General features: G+C 59.5%; 1 protein-coding gene and 1 long non-coding RNA gene across 3 annotated transcripts; one reads left to right on the forward strand and one right to left on the reverse strand.

The window, feature by feature from the left end:
* Positions 1-8,974: 8,974 nt before the first annotated feature.
* Positions 8,975-11,067, reverse strand: LOC309840975. Of its 2 annotated transcripts, XR_014298879.1 has the most exons (4): positions 10,742-11,067; positions 10,359-10,434; positions 9,959-10,034; positions 8,975-9,389 (listed from the first exon to the last, which is right to left on the reverse strand). It is a non-coding gene; the product is annotated as an uncharacterized lncRNA (long non-coding RNA). The 2 variants fall into 2 exon arrangements; XR_014298878.1 differs by lacking the exon at positions 10,359-10,434.
* A 990-nt stretch (positions 11,068-12,057) lies between these two features.
* Positions 12,058-19,540, forward strand: DUSP7 (dual specificity phosphatase 7). Its single transcript, XM_082683677.1, has 3 exons — positions 12,058-12,736; positions 14,173-14,607; positions 17,364-19,540. The coding sequence occupies exons 1-3, from the start codon at positions 12,220-12,222 to the stop codon at positions 17,669-17,671; spliced, it is 1,260 nt and encodes a 419-aa protein (XP_082539803.1). The 5' UTR covers positions 12,058-12,219; the 3' UTR covers positions 17,672-19,540.
* The last annotated feature ends 631 nt before the right edge of the window (positions 19,541-20,171 follow it).

Genomic DNA, 20,171 nt, shown 5'->3' on the forward strand with positions numbered 1-20,171 from the left:
ACCCTGACCCCACCCAAAGACATGCCCTCCTGCCCAAGTCGTGCCCCCCATTCCCAGATCAGCTCCCAGAATCTTTCTTCTGTAACAACTGCTCCTAGACTGGCTCCTCAGAAGCTTGTAAAACTTGGAGCCAGAAAAGCAATATAATTAGTCCTCCCAGACCTTCCAGGCAGCCTGTCACATACGTCTGCTACCTGGAAGCAGAAGGTGCTTTCTGTTGCAGAGGCTGGGGCCAGCCCATGTCTGGGCTGCTGCCATGGACTTCTTAGCTCAAACCGTGAAGCTGACCTTTGCTCCTGGGGTTGCCCTGGTCATAGGGTTGGGTCTAGCACCCCTGGTAGTTAGGGTGTGTTTGAGAGCCATTTGTGATCCCCTATAAGAATGCCCATGGCTCTGGAGAGATGTTCTAAAGTCTTCCATTGAGGGATAAGTGCCTCTGGTTTGAGGCATCCTCAGCTCCACAGGCCCCTCTGCTGAGGGATGGGAGCCTCAGCTGGTGCAGGTGAGGTGAGGGCCCTCTCAACCTCCCCCAGAAGCTTGGGCCTGCCTACCACTCAGGCCATCCCAGAGCTAACCACCACCCCCATCCCCCCACAAGGATCCAGAACCCGCTGAGATGCCTGATCATTTCCTGGTCTCCCACTTCTGCTCCCCCATCCGTTCTCATCAGAGCGGCCAGGGGCAGCTAGGCGATCAGAAGAAAAAGTGATAAATAATAAGCAAGAACTGGGAAGATAGCCCGTGCCTTCCCTGCTCAGCTGCTTCCGATGGTCCCCCAGCCTCCTCCATGGCCAGTGGAGGCCCCAGTGCAGACCACAGCCCTGAGGCCCTCCTCAATCCTGACTGGCCCCCATCCCGTCTCTTGCCACCCTCTGCCCTCTTCTCATGCTCCTCCAGCCACAGCAGCCTTGGCCATACCTGGCGCATTTCAGCCCCAGGGAGCCTTTGCACCCACTCTGTTCCTGCTGCCAGGAATGCTGGGACTTGACCTCTCTGCGCTTCAGCCTCCTCATCCAGAACATGGGATGGGAGCAGGAGTGGCCGCATAGGGCTGTTGAGAAGATTCACTGAGACAATTCATACAAAGCTCTAAGAGCAGGCCTTGTCCTTGCTGGGCTCCAGTACATGGTCTGGAGAAGGGGCTGGAAGCAGAGGCTGAAGGGCTCGGCTCCTGGCATTGGAGTCCTGAAGGTGGGCCAGCTGGAAACCTGGGGCTCAAAACCAGTGCTTCTGGGGGGGTACACATTGTACCCCACAAAGCCCCCAGACTCTGGCACTAACCACCATGGGTCTCTCTCACTGGACAACACCCCCACCACATGCACACACGTCAACATGGCTCCCTACACACCCTTCTCCTAATGAGGCTACCAGCTGTCAGGCCAGTCTAGGTGCCTGTGCATGGCCCCCACCTGACAGGGGCGGGGACAGCCAACCTACAGGCCAGGCCTCCCTGCCTACCACCTCGCCAAGAGCGGCAAAGGTGGGGGTCAGGCCTGACATGTCAGTGGCCTTGCTCGCCCCAGGGCTCTCTGGTGGAGTAGGGGAAGCTCCCTACACCAGCTCCAAGAGGGGCTGGATCCCAAGGAGCATTTTGCTCTGGCCAGCTGTCTAGCTCTGAGGGAGCTTCCTCAAGCCACCCCTGCCCCCCACCAAGAGCTTGTTCTATCTTGCCCCTAATGGCTCAGAACCCCAGCCAAGTAAGGCTAGGAGGTTAGGGCTTTCTCCACTTGAAAGAGGGTCTCTCCTACCACTCCCCCAAGGGACTGGTAGCCTGGGGCCTCCTAGAGGGCCTGGGATCCTGGTAGCCAACCTCGTGGTGGGGAGGTAGGCACCAGAACTTCTGGAGATAAAGATTCCTCCTCTTGCTGCTGTCATGCTTCTCCCCCCTTCTTCCTCCTCTTCCTCCTCCACACATGTTTCCAATCCTCTCTCAGGTCCCTCTCCCCAACCCCAGCCCCTTCCCGTTTCCTCGTTTCCTCTCAGAGGCATCCACTCACATGTGGAATTCATTAGGAGACCCTCAGGGCTCGTAACCCAACTCTGGCCTGGGCTTGCGGAGGGGGCCCTGTCCATGGCTCCCATGCTGAGACACAGCAGCCTCCCCATCCACCCCGGCCCTGCCCCGAGCAGCTTTGAGCCAGCAGCCGCCAGAGCTGGTCAGGGCCAAGCGCTGGTGCCTGCTGGTTGGGGGAGGCATGGCTGGGTGTCTGGCTCACCTCCTCCTTCTCCAGCCTGCCCCCCACCACCGTGTCCATTTATCGTCGCCTCCCCACCAGGCAACAGGCTAGCTTCTGATCCCACGCTTTGGGGTTGGGGGGTTGGGGGGGGTGGCAATATGGGCTGGGCCTGAGGTGGAAAATAGACCGCAGGGTCCTACAGCAGCCTGGAAGAGCGTGAAGCTCCGCGTGATCATCTGGCCGACCCTCCGCTTCCATCTGAAGATGGGAAGGACACTCCAGGGAAGAGATGTGTGAGAAGCCACTGGGCAACATAAAGCCACTTTCTCCCCTGAAGGACACGCTGAGGGCATAGTCCCGTGAGCGGATAGTGGAGGTCATGTCAGCAACGGATGCTGTGGTCTCCAGCATTTTTTGGTGTTTTTTTAAAAAAGATCTTATTTATTTATTTACTTACTTACTTATTTGAGGGGGCAGGGAGACAGAAGGAGAGGGACAAGCAGACACCTCACTGAACGTGTAGCCCGACGGGGGGTTTGCTCCCACAACCCTGGGATCATGACTCAAGCGGAAATCAAGAGTTGGGCATCCAACAGACTGAGCCACCCAGGTCCCCGCTGTGGTCTCCAGAGTTTGGGAAATGCCAGGTGAACAAAATAAACCCAGCTAGATCCTGGCAGGACTTGTCAGAGCCTTTAACACACTTCTGTGCCAGGCAGTTTGGGCCACAGCACTCATAGTGTTTTCCAGACATTTGACCACATAACTTTTTTTTTTTTAATGATTTTATTTATTTATTTAACAGAGAAAGAGAAAGAGAGAGAGAAAGAGCACAAGTAGGGGGAGCAGGGGAGGCAGAGGGAAAAGCAGGCTCCTCGCTGAGCAAGTTTGATGCTGGGCTCCATCTGGGGACTCTGGGACCATGACCTGAGCTGAAGGCAGATGCTTAACTGACTGAGCCACCCAGGTGCCCCACATAACCTTTTATATCAAGGTGTACTGGGGAGGCCCAGTGTTCCATGGATCCCACTTTGGGAAAAGCCCTGAGGAGGCAGGAGGTCTGGGTCAAAGCCCCCTGATGGAAAGGCTCTTTGAGTTCAGAGAGGAGGGGCTATTGTCTGCTGGGTCTGAGCGAAAGGTGGGAACTGAATGGGGGTGACAGCTGAGGAAGGGTGAGAGAAAGCAACAGGGGGCTGGTGTGGCCGATGCTTGGAGGTGGGATCATGTTTGAGCCGTGTTAGGATCCTGACGACACTGATTCCCTCCCCGCCCTTCATCATGGGGGGGCAGGCAGGTGGGTGGGCAGGCGTGGCCGCAGAGTCAAAGGCGTGAGGCCGGCGGGCAGGGCCTTGCACCACGGGATGGGACCTGCACCGGCAGGCCCCAGGTGTTGGGAGCATCCACGCCACCGCACCCACCCAACCATCAGCCTCGGGACAGGGCAGCCACCAGCGCCAGGCCCAGCAGTGGTGCTCGGTCTCCTCTGTCTCCGTTTCACCTCCCTGTGGGGCCGGCCTCTCTGCTCGAGCCCCTTCTGCTCACACTCCTTGGCACAGCTGCTGCAGGCCCCTTCTCATCCCTCTGCTCCAGAAAGCTTCCTTCCCTGGGGTGGTCATCGCCTGCCCCCAGGGCCCTCTCCCCACTGTCCAGGCCCAAGAGGGTTGAGCCCAGGGATACATGCTCATCCCTGGGCTGGGCCCTCCAGGGGTGGGCTTCCTCCTGCCTTCTTGCAATTGGCATGGTATAGCGCACACCCACTTTATAGAGGAGAAAGCTGAGGCCCCAAGAGGAGAGGCTGGGGGTGGAATCAGGACTGGAACCAGGTCTCTCTTGGTCAGGTTCCCCCCCACCCCAGTCTCTACCCACCACCCCTCCTCTCCCGCCCTGTCGCAACACGCACGGCACACTCACGCCTTGGATTATGCTTGGAGCCCTGAGAGTCAGAGTCCATTAGATTCCTCTCCCGCAGGAGATCTTAACCTTTGTGGGGATGGATTCTGCCAAGTTCCAGGGCACGTGCCTCTGTGGCGGGAATAGGGCGGCATAAGGGCCAGGCCGGGGAGGGGAGTCTTCTAGACCCTTTCCTGGTGCTGCCCCTGGTGCTGTCCAGCCCAGGCAGCCAGACGGCTGAGCCCATGTGGGATGGCACCGGGTGCACCCCGCAACCTCGCGCCTGGCCCAGGACAGCTGGGTCCCAGGCCATTTCCCCCGGCCTCATCATGATCATGTGGTCACCATCACCAAGGCCTCGTAGGAGGGATTCCTGAAAAACAGGGCTGTGTGGGCCAGTGGGGAGGGAAGCAGACAGGCCCAGGCAGCAGGCAGATACTAATGAGGCAATTAGGCCTGGTGGCTACAGAGAGACCGAACAGTCTCCACCCCTTGGCCCACCCGCAGCAGACCCAGCCCAGGCCCCTGGCACTTCCGCCCCGCCAGATACCCTGGGAATTCCCAGCCTCCTCCACCCTCTCAGCCTCAAAGCTTGGAACGCCTTTACCGTCAGGACCCTGCCCATGCTGGTTCTCCCGACGGGGAAACCAGAGGCTGGTTCAGCCAAGACAGAACGGGACCCAGACTCGGACAGGACAGAACGGGAGTCAGGCAGCCGCTCCTGACTCCATCACTACTTCTGGCCTTTGCTCTGGCCGGCAGTGCCTGTCGAAGACACCCTCCTGCCTCCACCCCTGCTCCAGGTGCAGGGTTCCAGGCCCTTCGGGACAGAGGTGGCCTCAGAAGGATCAGAAGCCTGGAGCAGGAGGCCAAGGGCAACATGGTGGCCAGGGCAGCAGATGGGCAGGTGGCTTAGGACTCCTACTCCCCCTAAGCCCGGGCTTGCATCCCTCAGGACCTGGGTGGCCTGGGTACCCCCAAATTCCAAGTTTCACAAGAGGGAGGGGGAATCAACTCAGAGTACAGACTTCGGGAAGGAAAGGGCTCTGGCCTTCATATGTGGCTTTGGGGCAGGGACTGGGTGGTCCTGAGCTCACTTGGGCTCTTTACCCCTCTGCTGTTTCTTCTGAACACCCAGGAAAGCTGGCCTGGCCTGCCTGGTTTCCTGAGGCAGCTGAGCTGCTGTTGGCCCTCTAGGAATGACCTCACTGTCAGTGGGTGGGGCTCCCAGCTGAGTCTAACCCCCAGGCCAGCCCCTCCTCCAACTGGTGGGTAGTGGTATATGTAGGATTGGAACGCAGGCTGGGGACCCAGGGCCCTCTGAGTCCACCAAGAGGTGGGCATTTTGGCTCGACCTTTGGAGAAAGGGTGAGCCACACCTGGATGGCAGGGAAGGGGAGCCCTCTCCAAAACAGGGAAACTGAGGCCTGCCACTGGAGGTTGGGGACCAGGTGCTGCTAGGCACACTGAGAGCAGGAATCCATCCCTCGACAGCAAGGAGCCTCTTCTGGCTCCAGGTAATCTCACTGAGTGACTCCAGCAGGTCTCCAAGTGGGAAATGGAGGTGGGAGGCTTCCAGAATCACCCAGTGTGCAGGGGAGAGCCAAAGGCATTTGAAATCACGGCTGGTGGCTGACAACACAAAGTCTAGAAGGAGGCCAGGGTTCTAATGCTGGTTCAGCCACTTCCTAGATGCCCACTCCAGCTCTGGAAGACAAATGGGTAAGAAGGTATTTAATTTAAAGGCAAGAACTAGGAGAAGTTTCCAACAGAAGGACCAGTGAGTGCAAAGGCCCTAGAGACGGTGCAGGAGGACAACAAAGGAGGCAGGGCTGGGCTGGGAGAGTGAGGGAAAGAGTCAGACAATCTTGGCCCTTGAGGAGAGGCAGGGCAGTGGGGAGAGGGGCCGAGCCGCTTCATTAAGGGCCACACTGGCCACGGAGAGAAGCTGGGACTCTGTCAGGACGATGGGAAGCTCCAGAGCGGGAGAAGGCCAAGTCTGATTCCACATTCTCAAAAGATGCCTCTGGTTGCACCTAGGGGCTGGGAACGAGGCTGGCAGGGTGGGCCAGGGAGAGGGAGGAGGGCCGGGACTACGTTGTGACGGTCAGTGAAGGTGGATTCGGAAACCGGCTTATGGGATGGATCGGCCAGGTGTGCCTGGGACATGGGAAGAGCGTTTGATAGCACAGATGCTATGTGCAAGGTATAGATAGGCCCCTCTTGTTATGGGGTGAATAGGTTCACATACCTCCAGTCTGTCCCCTACCCCCACCTTCCAGAAATGGGAAAGAGCAAGGAGTCAAAGAGCAAGCAGTCCCTGTGGACTATGCTTGGGTCCCCTCCTGTGGGAGGGGCCGGGAGTCGCAATAAGAGCCAGCTGGGAACCTCTCCCCTGGGGTAAAGGAGCTCTGGGTTCTTAGTCTGGGGCCCAGCCCCTGCCACAGCTTGACTGATAACCGCGGGCCTCAGTGTCCCCATCCGTCAAATGCGTTGACAGCCTTTCCAGGGCTGATTAAAGGCCGGACGAGGAGCCAAAAGGGAACGTGATTTGAGACAGTCAGGTGTGCACCTGCCCACTAAGCCCACAGGGGTCTGCGTGTGGGAGATTGTAGCTGGAGCCCGAGGCAGGTACTCACCCCGCCTCCAAGACGGCCCTTCCCACTTGCCTGTGTTTATGTTTCCTTCCCATCACCTGGGCCACCATGACTCACCTCAGGCCCAATGGCTGAGTAACTGGCTGGGCCTGGAGCCAGGCCCTTGGGCAAGACATTTCCCTTCCTGGGCCTCAGCTTCCCCACCTGCAGAACAGACAAGGCCTGCTCTGGTCTCGCTGGGGAATCGCCAAGGATCGCAGGGCTGAGGATGTGAAAAACGCTGTAGGACGTAGGAGGAGGGCAGCACAGGGTGTGACCTTTGCGTCGGGACAGAAACTGGGCCTGCTTGAAATCAGTCTCTAATCCGTCCTGAGCAGAGAGCATCCCAGGAGGCCCCTATCTCCCTTACGGGGACCCTCGTGCTGAGGAGAGCTTGGAGGACAGAGGGCCGGGCCAGGAGGAAGGCCTGGCAGGGGGAGTGGAGGGGGAGGGGCCGGACTCTGGGTGAGAAGCCAGGATCTCGGGAACTCCAGTGACAACAGGGGCTCACACAGGTGAAGTCACACAGATGCTCCCTGGCTGGATCGGCTCCCTCCCAGATCCCTCCAGGCTCAACTGCCCTTAAGTGGGGAGAGGGTAGAAAACAGGAACAACACCTGGAGGATCAGAGAAGGAGCACACTCTGCTGAGGTCAGGCAGGGAAGACTTCCTGGGGTCAACACCCCTCAGAAGCTGCAGATGATTTCAGAAGGCAGGGGGCACAGAACGAGGAAGTGTGTGGAAGCAGGGGTGCCATGTCTGGGCACAGACTAGGGGGCAGGAAGGGGCCAGGGTGACATGAGCCAGGGCTGGGGACAGAGAGGCCATGGCTGGCCTGGCTATGAATTGAGGCTTTAGCAAATAGGTTTTATCTCCCTTGTCTACCACAATCAATCAGCTGGTCATGCCTGCTTAGGACGGTTTTGAGGCCAGAGGGTGGTTCAGCAATCAGGAGTGCTGTGATTGACTAGTAATGTCTGCCAGGGGACAAAGCAAGGCAGAGTAGTATAGATTTGTCCTCTAGTCTGGCTCCTCAGGCTGGCCCCAGTGGGGGACACACATGGGGAGGTTAGCTAAGGGCCTGCTCTGCCGTTGTGGGAAGCTGGGAGAGGGAGCGATTATGCTGGTCTAGTTCCCCTTTGAGGTCCCAATCCCCTTCCCTGCATACGCCCTGGCCTAGGGCAGGAAACGTGTAAGCTGGAACAGGGGGAGGCTCCACAGTGGCCTGGCTCTCCTCACTTCTTCCCCTTTATCTCCTCCAGGGAGCTTTGGAGAGTTCCATCCTGCCAACTCTTGGTCTCTGCTTCTCTTGAGTTTGACCCTTTCCCACCTGCTCCCCAGGGCCCTATTCCTCCTATCCCTCTGCCTCACACCTGGGCAGGATAGAGGGGAAGATGAATAGGCATGTGGCTCCCCAACCTGAGAGCTGTTCCAGGCAATAGCTTCTCCGGGCCACACTGCTATCACCCAGGGTCTGGTGGCTCCCTCCTGGAAGGAAGGGAGAGGCAGAATTTGGTTCCGTTTAGAACCTGTCACCACAGAGATCCAAGCAATAGCCAATAGCCTGTAACAAGCCTTCTGTGACTGGTCTGTGGGTACTCCTCCAACAAGAATGGCAAATGTCCAGACATTACAGGGTCTGTGTATGTGTATGTAGCTAATGGAGAGTGTGTGCGCACATGCGTGTTGTGTATTTCTGCACACACCCATATTTCTGCCTGTGAGCATATGTGGATACAGGGTAGGTCTATGTGTGTTTGGGACTGTATTGTGTGTGTCTTTACCTGAGTGCATGTGCATGTACAAGCTCAGGCGTGCACAGCCAGAGCTCTGCCCAGGGCAGGAGAGTTGCCAGGCCTTTCACGGTTCACTTCTGGCCTGGTTTAGACATTACCTGTTCCCACGGCAACCCAGGCAGGCACCTCACTGGGGGATGGGGAAGAAGCTGTCCCATGGTTCTGGGACAAGCATAGTGACCCCCAGTCTGGGTCTCAGACACAGATGGGCTGGAGTTGCCGGAACTCTCCCCAGCCCCTGCTCAGCTCTCATGGCGGGGTGTGAAATCAATCACCGTTGCAAACTGCCCTCCTGCAAGCAGCAGGAGCTCACCTGAAATTTGTGTTAGTTTCCTAAGGATAGGAGGAACAGACTCTCCTCCCCTCCTCTCCCTCTGGCATGTGCTGTTCAAAACATGTTTGCCCATTTCTAAGAAATCCATGGACACTGGTAGGAAAAGGAAAGTCTGCTTCCAAGATGCTTAAACTATTCTTATTTTTTTAAAGATTTTATTTGAGAGAGAGAGAGCAAGAGAGAGAGAGACTGTGCGCCCATGAGCAGCAGGGAGGGGTAGAGGGAAAGGGAGGAGCAGGCTCCCCACTGAGCAGAGCCCTGGGATCTGACCTGAGCCCAAGGCAGAAGCTAAACTGACAGAGCCACCCAGGCGCCCCAATGCTTAAATTATTCTTGGCGACATAGTTCCTGGGTCACCAAGCCACGAGGATGGGGGAGGGGTGGACGGCAGGGAGGCTGCACACCAGCTCACATCTGGCTTAGTTCACATCAAACATCCCACTATCATAGCCTTGTCGTGCTGGAAGTCCCCTTCACTGCTTGGTTCTGGGGCTGGATATGAGCAGATAGGGAAGGTAGCTCCAAACATACCTCATGGGTTCAGGCCTAGCACCTGGGGGAAAAGGGGGGAGACTTGGGGAGGTAGACATGCCATTGGGTATCCAAAGGGAGAAAGTCTGGTGGGGTTGCTGGACAACAACAGTGATAATTCCAGTGCAAAATTGGGGGCAAGGGTCCCAGGGGCATGGAGCAGGGGGCTAATTCTAGCAGAGAAGGGCTCCCTGAGGGTGACACCGAACTGTGATCTTCTAGAAGGCTGGCAAAGGGTGAAGCCAAAAAATGTCCAGGCCATGGGGGTAGGGTGTACAAAGGCCTGAAGGTGTGTGGGAGAACGGGACAGCCCTGAGACAGCCCACCCATACTCCACTTCCAGCTTACCCCCAGGGACCCGGACCCATTCTGGGGGTCCCCACCCTGCCCCTCAGGGAAACCCTGGTGAGGGGGTGATGGGGAGGTGGGGCACCTCTCCTGGGGGCTGCAGATGGGGGAGGGCCTGAACCCTGAAGGGCAGGAAAGGCCACATTCCTGAAGAGGAAAAATGTCTTTGATCCCAAGACCTTGCTCAGGGCACAGGGCTCCCTCTTCCAGGTATGTCTTGCAGCATTCTGGAGGGAGACTCACAGTTGTAGGGCAAGGTCCTGGGCAGAGGTGGTCCTGGCCTCAAGCTGTCTGACCACGGGCGAGTTCCTGCTGTGCTCTGTAAGTCAGAGAGTTCTGTGTCCCCCCCTTGCATGCACGTGCACACTCATGCATATGCACCCAGGGCATCCCGGATATGATCCATTTTATGCCTTGTGTCTAGCTGTTCAAGACTGGAGGCAGGGCTTCCACCCAAGAACCAAGGCTTTGGGCTATGCCTCCAAGCTGAGAGATGGCGGTCCAGGGCCCCACAGGCAGCTCCTACAGCCAGGCTAGTTCTCTTCCACTCCTTTGCTTCACTGTCACCTTCTCCTCAGGTGCCTCCCTCCTTCTGGATGCATCTGAACCCTGCCTCTTCCTCCGTGCTGGAGGATGCACCCACCTCCCGGGGAGTTTCTCCATTTCCTCACATCCTCACAGGTCTCTCCTCCAGCCTGTACGGTTCCCCTGGAGGAGTCCTGAAGGGGAGACAAGGGAGCCATCACGAGCTAATGGGGAGGGGGGGTGGCACGGCCTCCCTCCTCTGTCCAGGGAGATAGGGACTGCGGGGACACAGCGGAGGCTCCCATTTCCCACTAGTGAGAGCAGTAACCAATTCACCAGGCCCTGCTGTCCCCAAAGCTCCAGCCAGCCCTCAACAAGCCGGCTGAGGAATGATTCATCAGCCAGCAGGTCCCCTCCAGTGTGGGTCTGCTTAGGCTTCCTTTTCCAGTGCTGCCGCCGTCCCTGACAACCAGCACGTGGACTGCCAGTCGACGGTCTGACCTCAGAGAAGTGCCCTCATCGCTGGATAGATCTGTGACGGGCCTGCTGGGCTCTGTCCAGGCAAGGTGGCTGTGTGCTAACCAGCCTAGGGCAGAGTGGGAGATGGGAACCCCGAGGAAGTGGAGGCACTCCGCCCGCTGGGAACGGACCAGGCGGACCGCAGGGCCCGGCCCTTAGCTCCCTTCCTAGGCAGACGACACTGGCTCCGTAGGGAAAGCGCAGTAGTCCGTGCGCACGCGCGCCGCTCGAGTCAAGCCGCTTTGTTCCTGCGCTACCTGCGGCTCCATTCACCTCCTCCGCCCCGCCCGCCTGCGAGCGATCCAACACACCGCGCTCGCGGAGACCCCGCCCACTTCCCTGCGCCGGGTGGAACGGGTGACGAGCCGCCCTCCCTCCCAACCGTCTCTTTCAGTCACGATTGGCCATCTGCGCGACGCGCTCCCGCCTACCGCGAAAGTTGGTTGGCGCACTGGGAAGGAGGTTGGCGAGGAGAGAGGTTGATAAAGGAGAGCTCCCCGCCCACCCGCCCCTCCGAGAGAAAGTCACGTGGCGCTTCACTCGGCGCCTGTCACCTCCCAGCTTGTAAAGCTTTCTTAAAGGGCTAGCTCTGTCTTCTTGGGGCTGGCCCTTTCCAGGATTTTTCCGCTCCTGCCTGCGGAGTGTGGGGCGGCCCTGGGTCCTCCTAGTCCTCTAGTCCCCTGTTCGCTGATTACCCATCAGGCCTGCTGGGGTGGGATCCCCTTTCAGGTCTCGGAGCCTGTGGCCATCCTAGGGACCAGTCGGTCGCCTGAAACGGTGACCTTATCCTAAGCACAGTGCCTGGCACGTAGTAGGCGTTCAGTTTCCATTTGTTGAATGAACTCGCTGAGAAAATGAATGAGTGGGGTTGACAGACAGGAGGAGGGGGATGTTGCCTCAGCGTGACCGCCCCCACCCACCGCCCTATCCCTGGGGAGGCTCTGCTTCAGGGAAAAGTCGGGAGGGGATGCGAGGCGCAGGACGTCCCTAGGGCAGCCCTTCACGGTAGGACTCGGAAGCGCTGCGAGCGCGGGCATAGAGGAAGGGTCTTGGCCGGGCACCCCCGGCTGGTCTTAGCCAGGTCGGGGTTGAGGTGGGCCGAGGGCCCGGGCGGGCGCAGGTCTCAGGGTGCACGGGGCCGCGAGCGCGTTCGCGTACTCCGTGGGGAGGGGCGGCGGAGGCGCGGCGCCTTTAAGCCCGGGCGCCGGCCCCGCGGCCCCGCCCCCCCCGAGGACGCCTCGGCGCGCGGCCGCCGGAGCCGCCGTTTAATTGGGGCTGTCAGGCCGCGGCGCGCGCGGAGGGCCGGGCGGGACGGAGGCCGGGAGGCCGGGAGGCCGGGGCGGCGGGCGCGCAGCTCGGCGGGAGGCGGGCGCCCGGAGACGCGGCTGGGGCCCGCGCGGCCGGGGCGCCGTCCCAGGGCAGGGCTGCCCGGCCCCTGCCCCGGGCCGCCCGCGCTCCCCATGAAAAACCAGCTCCGCGGCCCCCCAGCGCGGGCGCACATGTCGGCCTCGGGGGCGTCGGCTGCTGGGGACACCGGTGCGGGGTCGGAGCCCGGTGCGGTGTCAGGGTCCGGCGCTAGCACCGGCGCGGGAGCGGCAACGGGTGCGGGGGCCATGCCGTGCAAGAGCGCCGAGTGGCTGCAGGAGGAGCTGGAGGCGCGCGGCGGCGCGTCCCTGCTGCTGCTCGACTGCCGGCCGCACGAGCTCTTCGAGTCGTCGCACATCGAGACGGCCATCAACCTGGCCATCCCGGGCCTCATGCTGCGCCGTCTGCGCAAGGGCAACCTCCCCATCCGCTCCATCATCCCCAACCACGCCGACAAGGAGCGCTTCGCCACGCGCTGCAAGGCGGCCACCGTGCTGCTCTACGACGAGGCCACGGCCGAGTGGCAGCCAGAGACCGGCGCTCCCGCCTCGGTGCTTGGCCTGCTCCTGCAAAAGCTGCGCGACGACGGCTGCCAGGCCTACTACCTCCAAGGTGAGGGCAGCACTGAGACCCCCGTCCGGGATTCGGGCTCTCCCGCGGCTCCCTGACGCCCCCGCCGGAGGCTGCTTTCTCTCCATGCGCTCCGCCTGCCCGGCCGGCGCCACGTCGCCCCCGGCTCGCATCCGCCTCTAACGGGAGCTCGGCCCCCGCGGGTTTAGGCTGGCGCGAGGGTCCCTTCTGCATCTCGTCCTCGACACAATTCGAGTGGGCTGAAGAAACTTTTGCCAACCTGGGCTTTCCTTTTTTTTTTTTTTTCTCTCCTGTTGTTGGGGCCATGGCAGCGCCTAGTCTCCTGCTGAGCCCCTTAGAGGAGGAAGGGGCCGTCTCCTGGGACCCCAAAGGCGACAGGACACCAGGTCCTGCTGCTCCAGTCTAGAATGCATGTCCCTGGGAGACCAGAGTCAGGATATAGGAACCTTTGGCAGCATTATCCCCGCCCCTAAGGTATAGGGACCGTTTGGGTTGGGGAACTCTGGGCATCTGGGTTTTGGGCTCACTACTTGGGGATCACAGCCTCTTGGAAACACTTGGGGCAGAACTGTAACCAGGGTCCCCCGCCATGGCTGTCTGGGACCCCCAAGTCCCCAGCCTACTATCCTTGAGCTTGTGGAAGGGGGAGGCAGCTGGGGGGCGAGTGGCTGCAGCCGGTGTTTCCAATTAACATTCCAAAATGGCCTCTCGCTGGCAGCGGGCGTGCAGGCAGGGAGGGGAGGGGAAGCCTGCGGCACCCTCGGGCGCAGGGCCCATGCCTAGCTGCAAGACGCTCCCCATTTCTTGTCTCTGTAAAGCCCCAGCAGCCCTCCCCCTGTGTTTCCAAAACTAGGGTCCTTGAGATCTAAGCGGGGGGAAAGGTGGATTGGGACCCCTTTTATGAAACTTGCCACTGTGGGAGGGAAGGGCCAGCCAGTACTTTCACACTGTCCTCCCTGACTGTGGTTGGGGTGGGGGGCAGGGACCGGACTCCCAGGCAGGAGGCCCAGGACCTCTGTGCCTCTCACTGACCTAGACATAGCTCTGGCCCCTGCAGTCCCCTCTGTAAGAGGGGTTTACACACCCACAGGTGCTGGCCGGAGACGGGGTTGTCTTCTTTCCTTTACCACTGAGCCGTTACTCAGCACCCATGGGTGCCAGGTGTGCCTGGGGGCTGTGGAAGCGAAATGAGCTGGGGCCCTGAAGCCTAATGGGTCAGGATATGGCATTCAGGCATGTTACTTCACCTCCTGGGGGGGCCTCAGTTTCCCATTCTGTCGGGGGTCATAAGCTGGATGTAGAGAACACAGGAGCAGGTACACGTGTAACCCAGTTGGCAGGGCCCACGTTGGCTGTTGTCGGTGTTAAAGTGCTTGATGTGGGCAGCCCACTGGTCTGGAGACATTGGCCGGTGGCATGGGCAGTCTCTCACCCAGGCCCTCTTACCCTGGCCACAGGTGGTTTCAACAAGTTCCAGACGGAGTATTCAGAGCACTGCGAGACCAACGTGGACAGCTCATCCTCACCCAGTGGCTCACCACCCACCTCCGTGCTGGGCCTGGGGGGCCTACGGATCAGCTCTGACTGCTCAGACGGGGAGTCCGACCGAGAGCTGCCCAGCAGTGCCACGGAGTCGGATGGCAGCCCTGTGCCATCCAGCCAACCAGCCTTCCCCGTCCAGATCCTGCCCTACCTCTACCTCGGCTGCGCCAAGGACTCCACTAACCTGGATGTGCTCGGCAAGTACGGCATCAAGTATATCCTCAATGTCACGCCTAACCTGCCCAATGCCTTTGAGCATGGTGGCGAGTTCACCTACAAGCAGATCCCCATCTCGGACCACTGGAGCCAGAACCTCTCCCAGTTCTTCCCCGAGGCCATCAGCTTCATTGGTAGGTGCTGCTGCTCTCTGGGCGGGGTGGGTGGGCAGCTGTGTCGAGGTGTGTATGGGACTTGGGTGTCACTGGCGCCTGGCTGGGTACCTCTGGGCCTGTCGAAGCCTGTGCGTGCCCTGCTTGTGCTGGCATGTGCCCGTGGCCGAACCCATGCCTGCTGTGAGTCACCGAGGCCCTTGGGACCCAAGTGGTCCCCTGAGTCCTGGACCCCCCCCCCCCGCCCTGCCCCATTGCCTCACCCACGGACCCTGCTGTCCAGCTTGTGTTTTTGTGGCTCCGCTGTTTTGGGCTTGGCTAGCTGAAGCATCACAGCTTTCAGACCTCCCACAGGTCTTGCCTGCTCGTCCTCATGCCTCAGCACACGTGTTTTCCGGGAGGGGGCTGCCACTGTGCCTCTTTGGACTTTATTTTGTACCTGAGGGGGCTAAAGGGTGGTGCTGGAGCCGAAGGCTGACCCCAGATGGGCAGCTATTGGAATGTGGTGAGCCAGAGTGACTTGGTAGGGCCCTGGGTGCTCCTGGCAGCCTGTGGGGCTTGCTTGGAGTATAGGAGGCCTCCCTCAGAGCAGTACGTCCCGCTGTTGCGCTTAGAACCGTCAGCCCCCGATGGCCCCAGCTGACTCAAGCTCCATGAGCTGCCTTATCTTCGACCTCCCCATCCTGCTTCCTCTGCGGCCAGCTGGAAGCTGTTAGCAGGTCATCTTCCTGGCCCTAGCTCTTACCCAGGGTGCAGGGAAGGGCTACCAGATCAGCATGAATGTAAACCCTTGGCTCTCGGAGCCTGATGACCCCGTGTTTCTCCCCAGCCTCCAGTGGCAGAGAGGAGGTGGCCTGGGCAGTCCTCTCCCGCTGGCCGCTGTGTCCAGTGGAGGGCGTTTTGGTGTCAGCTGGGCCAGGCTAGCTTTAATAACAGGAAGTGGGAGGCTTCCCCGCCTCATCCGCTTACTGGGAACCAAAACTAGGTGCCTGGCTGGGAGGAAGGAAGGAAGCTGAGGCCTGGGGGAGGGGCTGTGACCAGGGCTATTGGGAGCTTCCCAGCTCTGCCCAGGGAGGGACAAGGCCAGGAGGTCTCTGGGTCCTGCCTGAGCGTTCACTCCTTCTCCAACAAGACAGGGGAGCAGAGAAGGGGGATCCCTGGCTCCCAGGACAGAGCCTGGCTCATGGGTGCCTTTATCCTTCTTGAAGGTCCCTTTGCATCTGGGGAGGGAGACAGAACAGGGTATAGGAGTGGGGGAGGGGGACAAGTGAAGGAATAGAGGCCTGAGCACCCCCCAGGACTCGCTGGGACTAGATCAAGCCTCAAGCCCCACGCTGCTCAGCCACACCCTGAGAAGGCTAAAAATAAAGCCCGTGGAAGCAGTTTCACTTTGGATCACCCGGGAGTGGGTTTGGGGGCCAGGCATTCCCCATATCCTGGTGTGTCACCATTGGGGGGCTCATCTCCACCGCCCCATTAGCCCCAAGTCTCAAGGTCAGACCGCACCACTCTGCACCAGGCTGCAGCTTCTCTCTCTTCCCCAGCTACTCTTGCCCCCAGGCAGTGCCTGGATCTGGATTAAGTGCCTACTGCATGCTTAGCCCTGGGTGTCCTCATGGGGATGAGGAGGGGAAGCTCTGCCAGGCCAGAGGGAATGAGCATCAGAGGCGGAACAGCCTGAGAACCTGTGCATCATCTTGTGGGAGTGCACTGATTGAGTGCCAGCTGTATGCTTGGCTCCCAGTGGGCTCAGAATCAGAGAGCTAGGGACCTGGAGGGCCCCAGAGAGCTGCCTCTTGTTAACCTCCATCCTTGGCACAGTTGTGGCATAGAGGCCCTAGAGCCTAGGGGAGGAGCGATTATGGGACTGAGTTGTTCAGTGGCTTAGCTAGTGTTTATTGAGCTCCTACTGTGTGTCAGGCTGAGGAGACTGAGAGAGACACTGGGAGAAGCTGGGAGGGTGGGCAGAACCTGGTTGGTGGTGGTGGGAGAGGTCGCTGGTGCATGGGCCTTCTGGGGGAAGTCTAGTAAGTGAGGTGGGGGAGGGGGCTCAACTAAGAGAGCCTCCCTGGCGAAACCTCAGGTGTGGCCTTCCTCCCAACCCTGGCTGTTCAGGAGTAAGGCTGAGGGGCAGGGGACAGGGCAGAGCTGGGTGTAGGGCCGGGGCCCTCCATTCCCTCTCCAGGGCTCCCCTCAGGCCTGTTTCCCAGGAGACCCTCAGGGGATCCCCATGGGAGCCGCACCAGAAGAGTGAGCTTGGCCTCTGCCACCAGTCGAGGACTGACCGTGGTATGTGCCAGGAGTTAGGAGGAGTCTGTCTGTGGCCTTTGGCCTGTCACTCTCTTTGTGCCTGTGAACCTCATTTATAAAATGAACTTGCTGACCATCTCAGGTGCAGATGGCCTGAAAGGACACAGGTGACACCCTCAGCACAGGCTGGGCACTGTGTGTAGCCATCACAGGCACCAGGGTTTGGAGAGCCCTCTCTTGGCTCAGGTCCTTGTAAGAGCACTGGGAACATGGGGGCCCATTTTATGGATGAGGAGACTGAGGCACAGGGACGTCCAGTGACTCGAAGCTGACGGGTGGCAGAGCCCTCTCCATAGTCAAGCTCTTGACCTCCACCCCAAGTGGCTGTCCCACCCGTGTGGGCCTTCACCAGGTCCCTCAAGTGTTGGGCAGCACCAGCCAGTGACCCTGCTGCCCTCTGTGCCCCAGCCCCCCACCTCCGGCTCCCTGGCAGAGGTGTCCTCCTGACCCATGCCTGTGTGTTGCAGACGAGGCCCGCTCCAAGAAGTGTGGGGTCCTGGTGCACTGCCTGGCAGGGATCAGCCGCTCGGTGACGGTTACCGTGGCTTACCTGATGCAGAAGATGAACCTGTCACTCAATGACGCCTACGACTTCGTCAAGAGGAAAAAGTCCAACATCTCGCCCAACTTCAACTTCATGGGGCAGCTGCTGGATTTTGAGCGGACGCTGGGGCTGAGCAGCCCGTGCGACAACCACACCCCCAGCGAGCAGCTCTACTTCTCCACGCCCACCAACCACAACCTGTTCCCACTCAACACCCTTGAGTCCACGTGAGGCTGGGGCACAGGTGGTGGGGGCCGGCCCCTCCCCAACCCACCCCCCCACCCAGCTCCTCGGGCCAGGTGGGTGGCCCACTCCTGCTACGTCCAGCCAGAACCCAGGCAGCCTCGGACATGGCCAGTGCCTGGAGGCCCCCGGTGGGCAGGTGGCCGAGCTTCCCTCACCGCCTTGGGGCGGGCGGACCACAAAGCGAGGCCTCCCTCCACAGGACTTTCTGGAGAGGCCCTGAGCTCTGGGACAAATGGCCTCGGGAGGCCAGCGAGGCCTCATCCTTGTCCCAGGACACTCCATCAGCAGATGGGCCAGCCAGTTGGGCTGTTTTTTAAAGACCCATCCACGGACCTGAGTTTACTTTTTACTTTTGGCAGGTAATCCAAGCTCCCCGGAGCACGGCAAGTGTTCAAGCTCTTCTTGATTTTTCTTTTTTAATGAAAAGTGTTATTTTCAGGCTACACGCAACGGTGGATTGTATAAACCAGTATTTCATCCCTTCCTTGATCCTGCGCGCGCGCAAGAGAGAGAGAGAGAGAGAGAGAGAGACATGTTCTCAGTTTTGTTTTTATTACTACTTCAAAAAGCAATTACTGTTTTTTTTTGTTTTTGTTTTTGTTTTTGTTTTTAATGGAAAAGACAAACCCCGTGTTGATCTTGACCAAATGCGTTTTGCACATGTGTGAAGCCTCCCATTTCTGCAGCAGCAGGCCCTTCTCGAAGGATTGGCTTGCTGCTCTCTTGGTGTCAACACCACCCCCCCCCCCCCCCCCCCCCGCCAAGTCGTGTCCACATCTCTTGGCCCAGCCCCCGTGGCACTGCACTTGCCCTTGACGACCTCTGCAAGTCACAATGGGTGGGCTGCGGGTGGCCTTTGCATTTTGGACCCTCCAGCGGTCCCTGCAGACTGGGCAGACTCCCGGAGGCAAGAGATGGGAGGCCCTGCAGTGGGCCCACTGGAGGTGGAGCTGTGGGGGACGCCAAGCAGTAGCATTAGCCCTCTGGGCTCAGCCCGTAGGAGGGTCTGGGCCCCGGGCCCTTTCTTTATGTACCCACTACTTCTGTCTTTCTCTCTCTCTCCGTTTGTTTGTGACTGAGTGGAGGCCCGGCTGCGGGCGGGGGTGCGGGGAGCCTGGGTGGCCGAGGCCCAGCCCCGCCTCCTAGTTTCTGTCCCTTACCCTGGCTGATGCTTCGGTCCAGCTGCCACTCGGAGCCCCCGTGTCCCATGGAAGCTGGCCCTGCACTCCTCTTGCCCATGCCTTCTACTACCAGGAAACTCGCACCAGGAAAATACCAGGGCAGGGGCAGAAGGGGCAAGGATGGACAAGAGAAAGGGGCGTGGGGCTCTGTCCACCCCCTCCCCCCAGGATCCACAGAACAAAGCCACGGATTCCGTTATCCTCCAGTTTCGTTCCTTCTCCAGCCTCAGTCCCACCAGGTGTCAGGACTGCACAGGGGCCCGGGGAAAGGTGAGTGGTCAGGCCGGGGTCCCTGAGTGAGCCAGCACTTGGCCCGAGAGCGAGGCCGAGGAAGCTCTGCCCCATTGCGTCTTACCTCACGGGGCGGTTTTCAGGGATTCTTTAAGGCAGCGGATTAAAATCTTGCCACAGTCGAGAAATTGACAAAAAGCTTCCATGCTGTACATGGTTCTTTCTCTTTTTTACCTTTAAAAAGAAAACCCCAGAAAGATGCATCAGATTTGTGTACGTGAGAGTATGCGAAGAGGGTGGCCAGTTTTGCTTTATGACCTTATGAAGGAAAATTTGTGACCCTACATATACACACACACACATACATATATATATATATCCCGAACCAGCAACGGGACTTTGTTTATATTGCAAATAAATATTATTTTTTCTTTAAAACAAAGTGTGATGTCCAATAAGGGACTGGCAGTGGGGAGGGAGGTGGGGAGGAGAGGCGGGAGGCGTCCTAGCACCTGTTCTGTGTGAAGTCCGCTAAGCCAGGAGGAGGAGGGGCCCAGCCCGGTGGGGAGGAAGGGAGGGGTGGCGTTGCCCCAGCCCTGACACACTACAGGCAGGGACCTTGCGACTTTTCTCCGTGGGCTTTTGCTGATTGGTCGACGGGAGATGGAAGCTTGGAGAGGTTTTGTGGACCAAGGTCATACAACTGAGCCAGCCCTCACTCACCCTGAATGGCTCAGGGCTGTCCGCTGGGCCTTGGCCAGAGCTGCCCCAGGGCCTCAGACTCCTGACCAGGCCCTGGGGGCCCTGACCTTTTCCTCTTGCTGCTCTTGTGGGTGGAACAGGGGCTGTGCATTGGTCACCTCAGCCTTCCACCCAACTCCCACCCTCCCCCACCCCCACAGTCCCTGGGAAGCCAGTGGGACTTGCAACTTGGCTGGTGACAGATCAGCCCCACTTTGCTCCTCAGGAGCTGGGCAGTCCTCAGGTCCCTCAAGCCTCCCTTAGCCTCTGTTTCCATCTCTGAAGCAGAACCAATGGCACGAGATACCCAGTGCCTTCTGTATTGGGGGCAC

This window comes from Mustela nivalis (genome assembly GCF_964662115.1).
Source record: "Mustela nivalis genome assembly, chromosome: 1".
NCBI lineage: Eukaryota > Metazoa > Chordata > Mammalia > Carnivora > Mustelidae > Mustela > Mustela nivalis.

Coding starts and splice junctions, on each gene's coding strand:
- DUSP7 (XM_082683677.1), top strand. CDS start 12,220: ATGAAAAACCAGCTCCGCGGCCCCCCAGCGCGGGCGCACATGTCGGCC. Junction 12,737..14,172: donor CCAGGCCTACTACCTCCAAG/GTGAGGGCAGCA, acceptor CCCTGGCCACAG/GTGGTTTCAACAAGTTCCAG. Junction 14,608..17,363: donor CGAGGCCATCAGCTTCATTG/GTAGGTGCTGCT, acceptor TGTGTGTTGCAG/ACGAGGCCCGCTCCAAGAAG.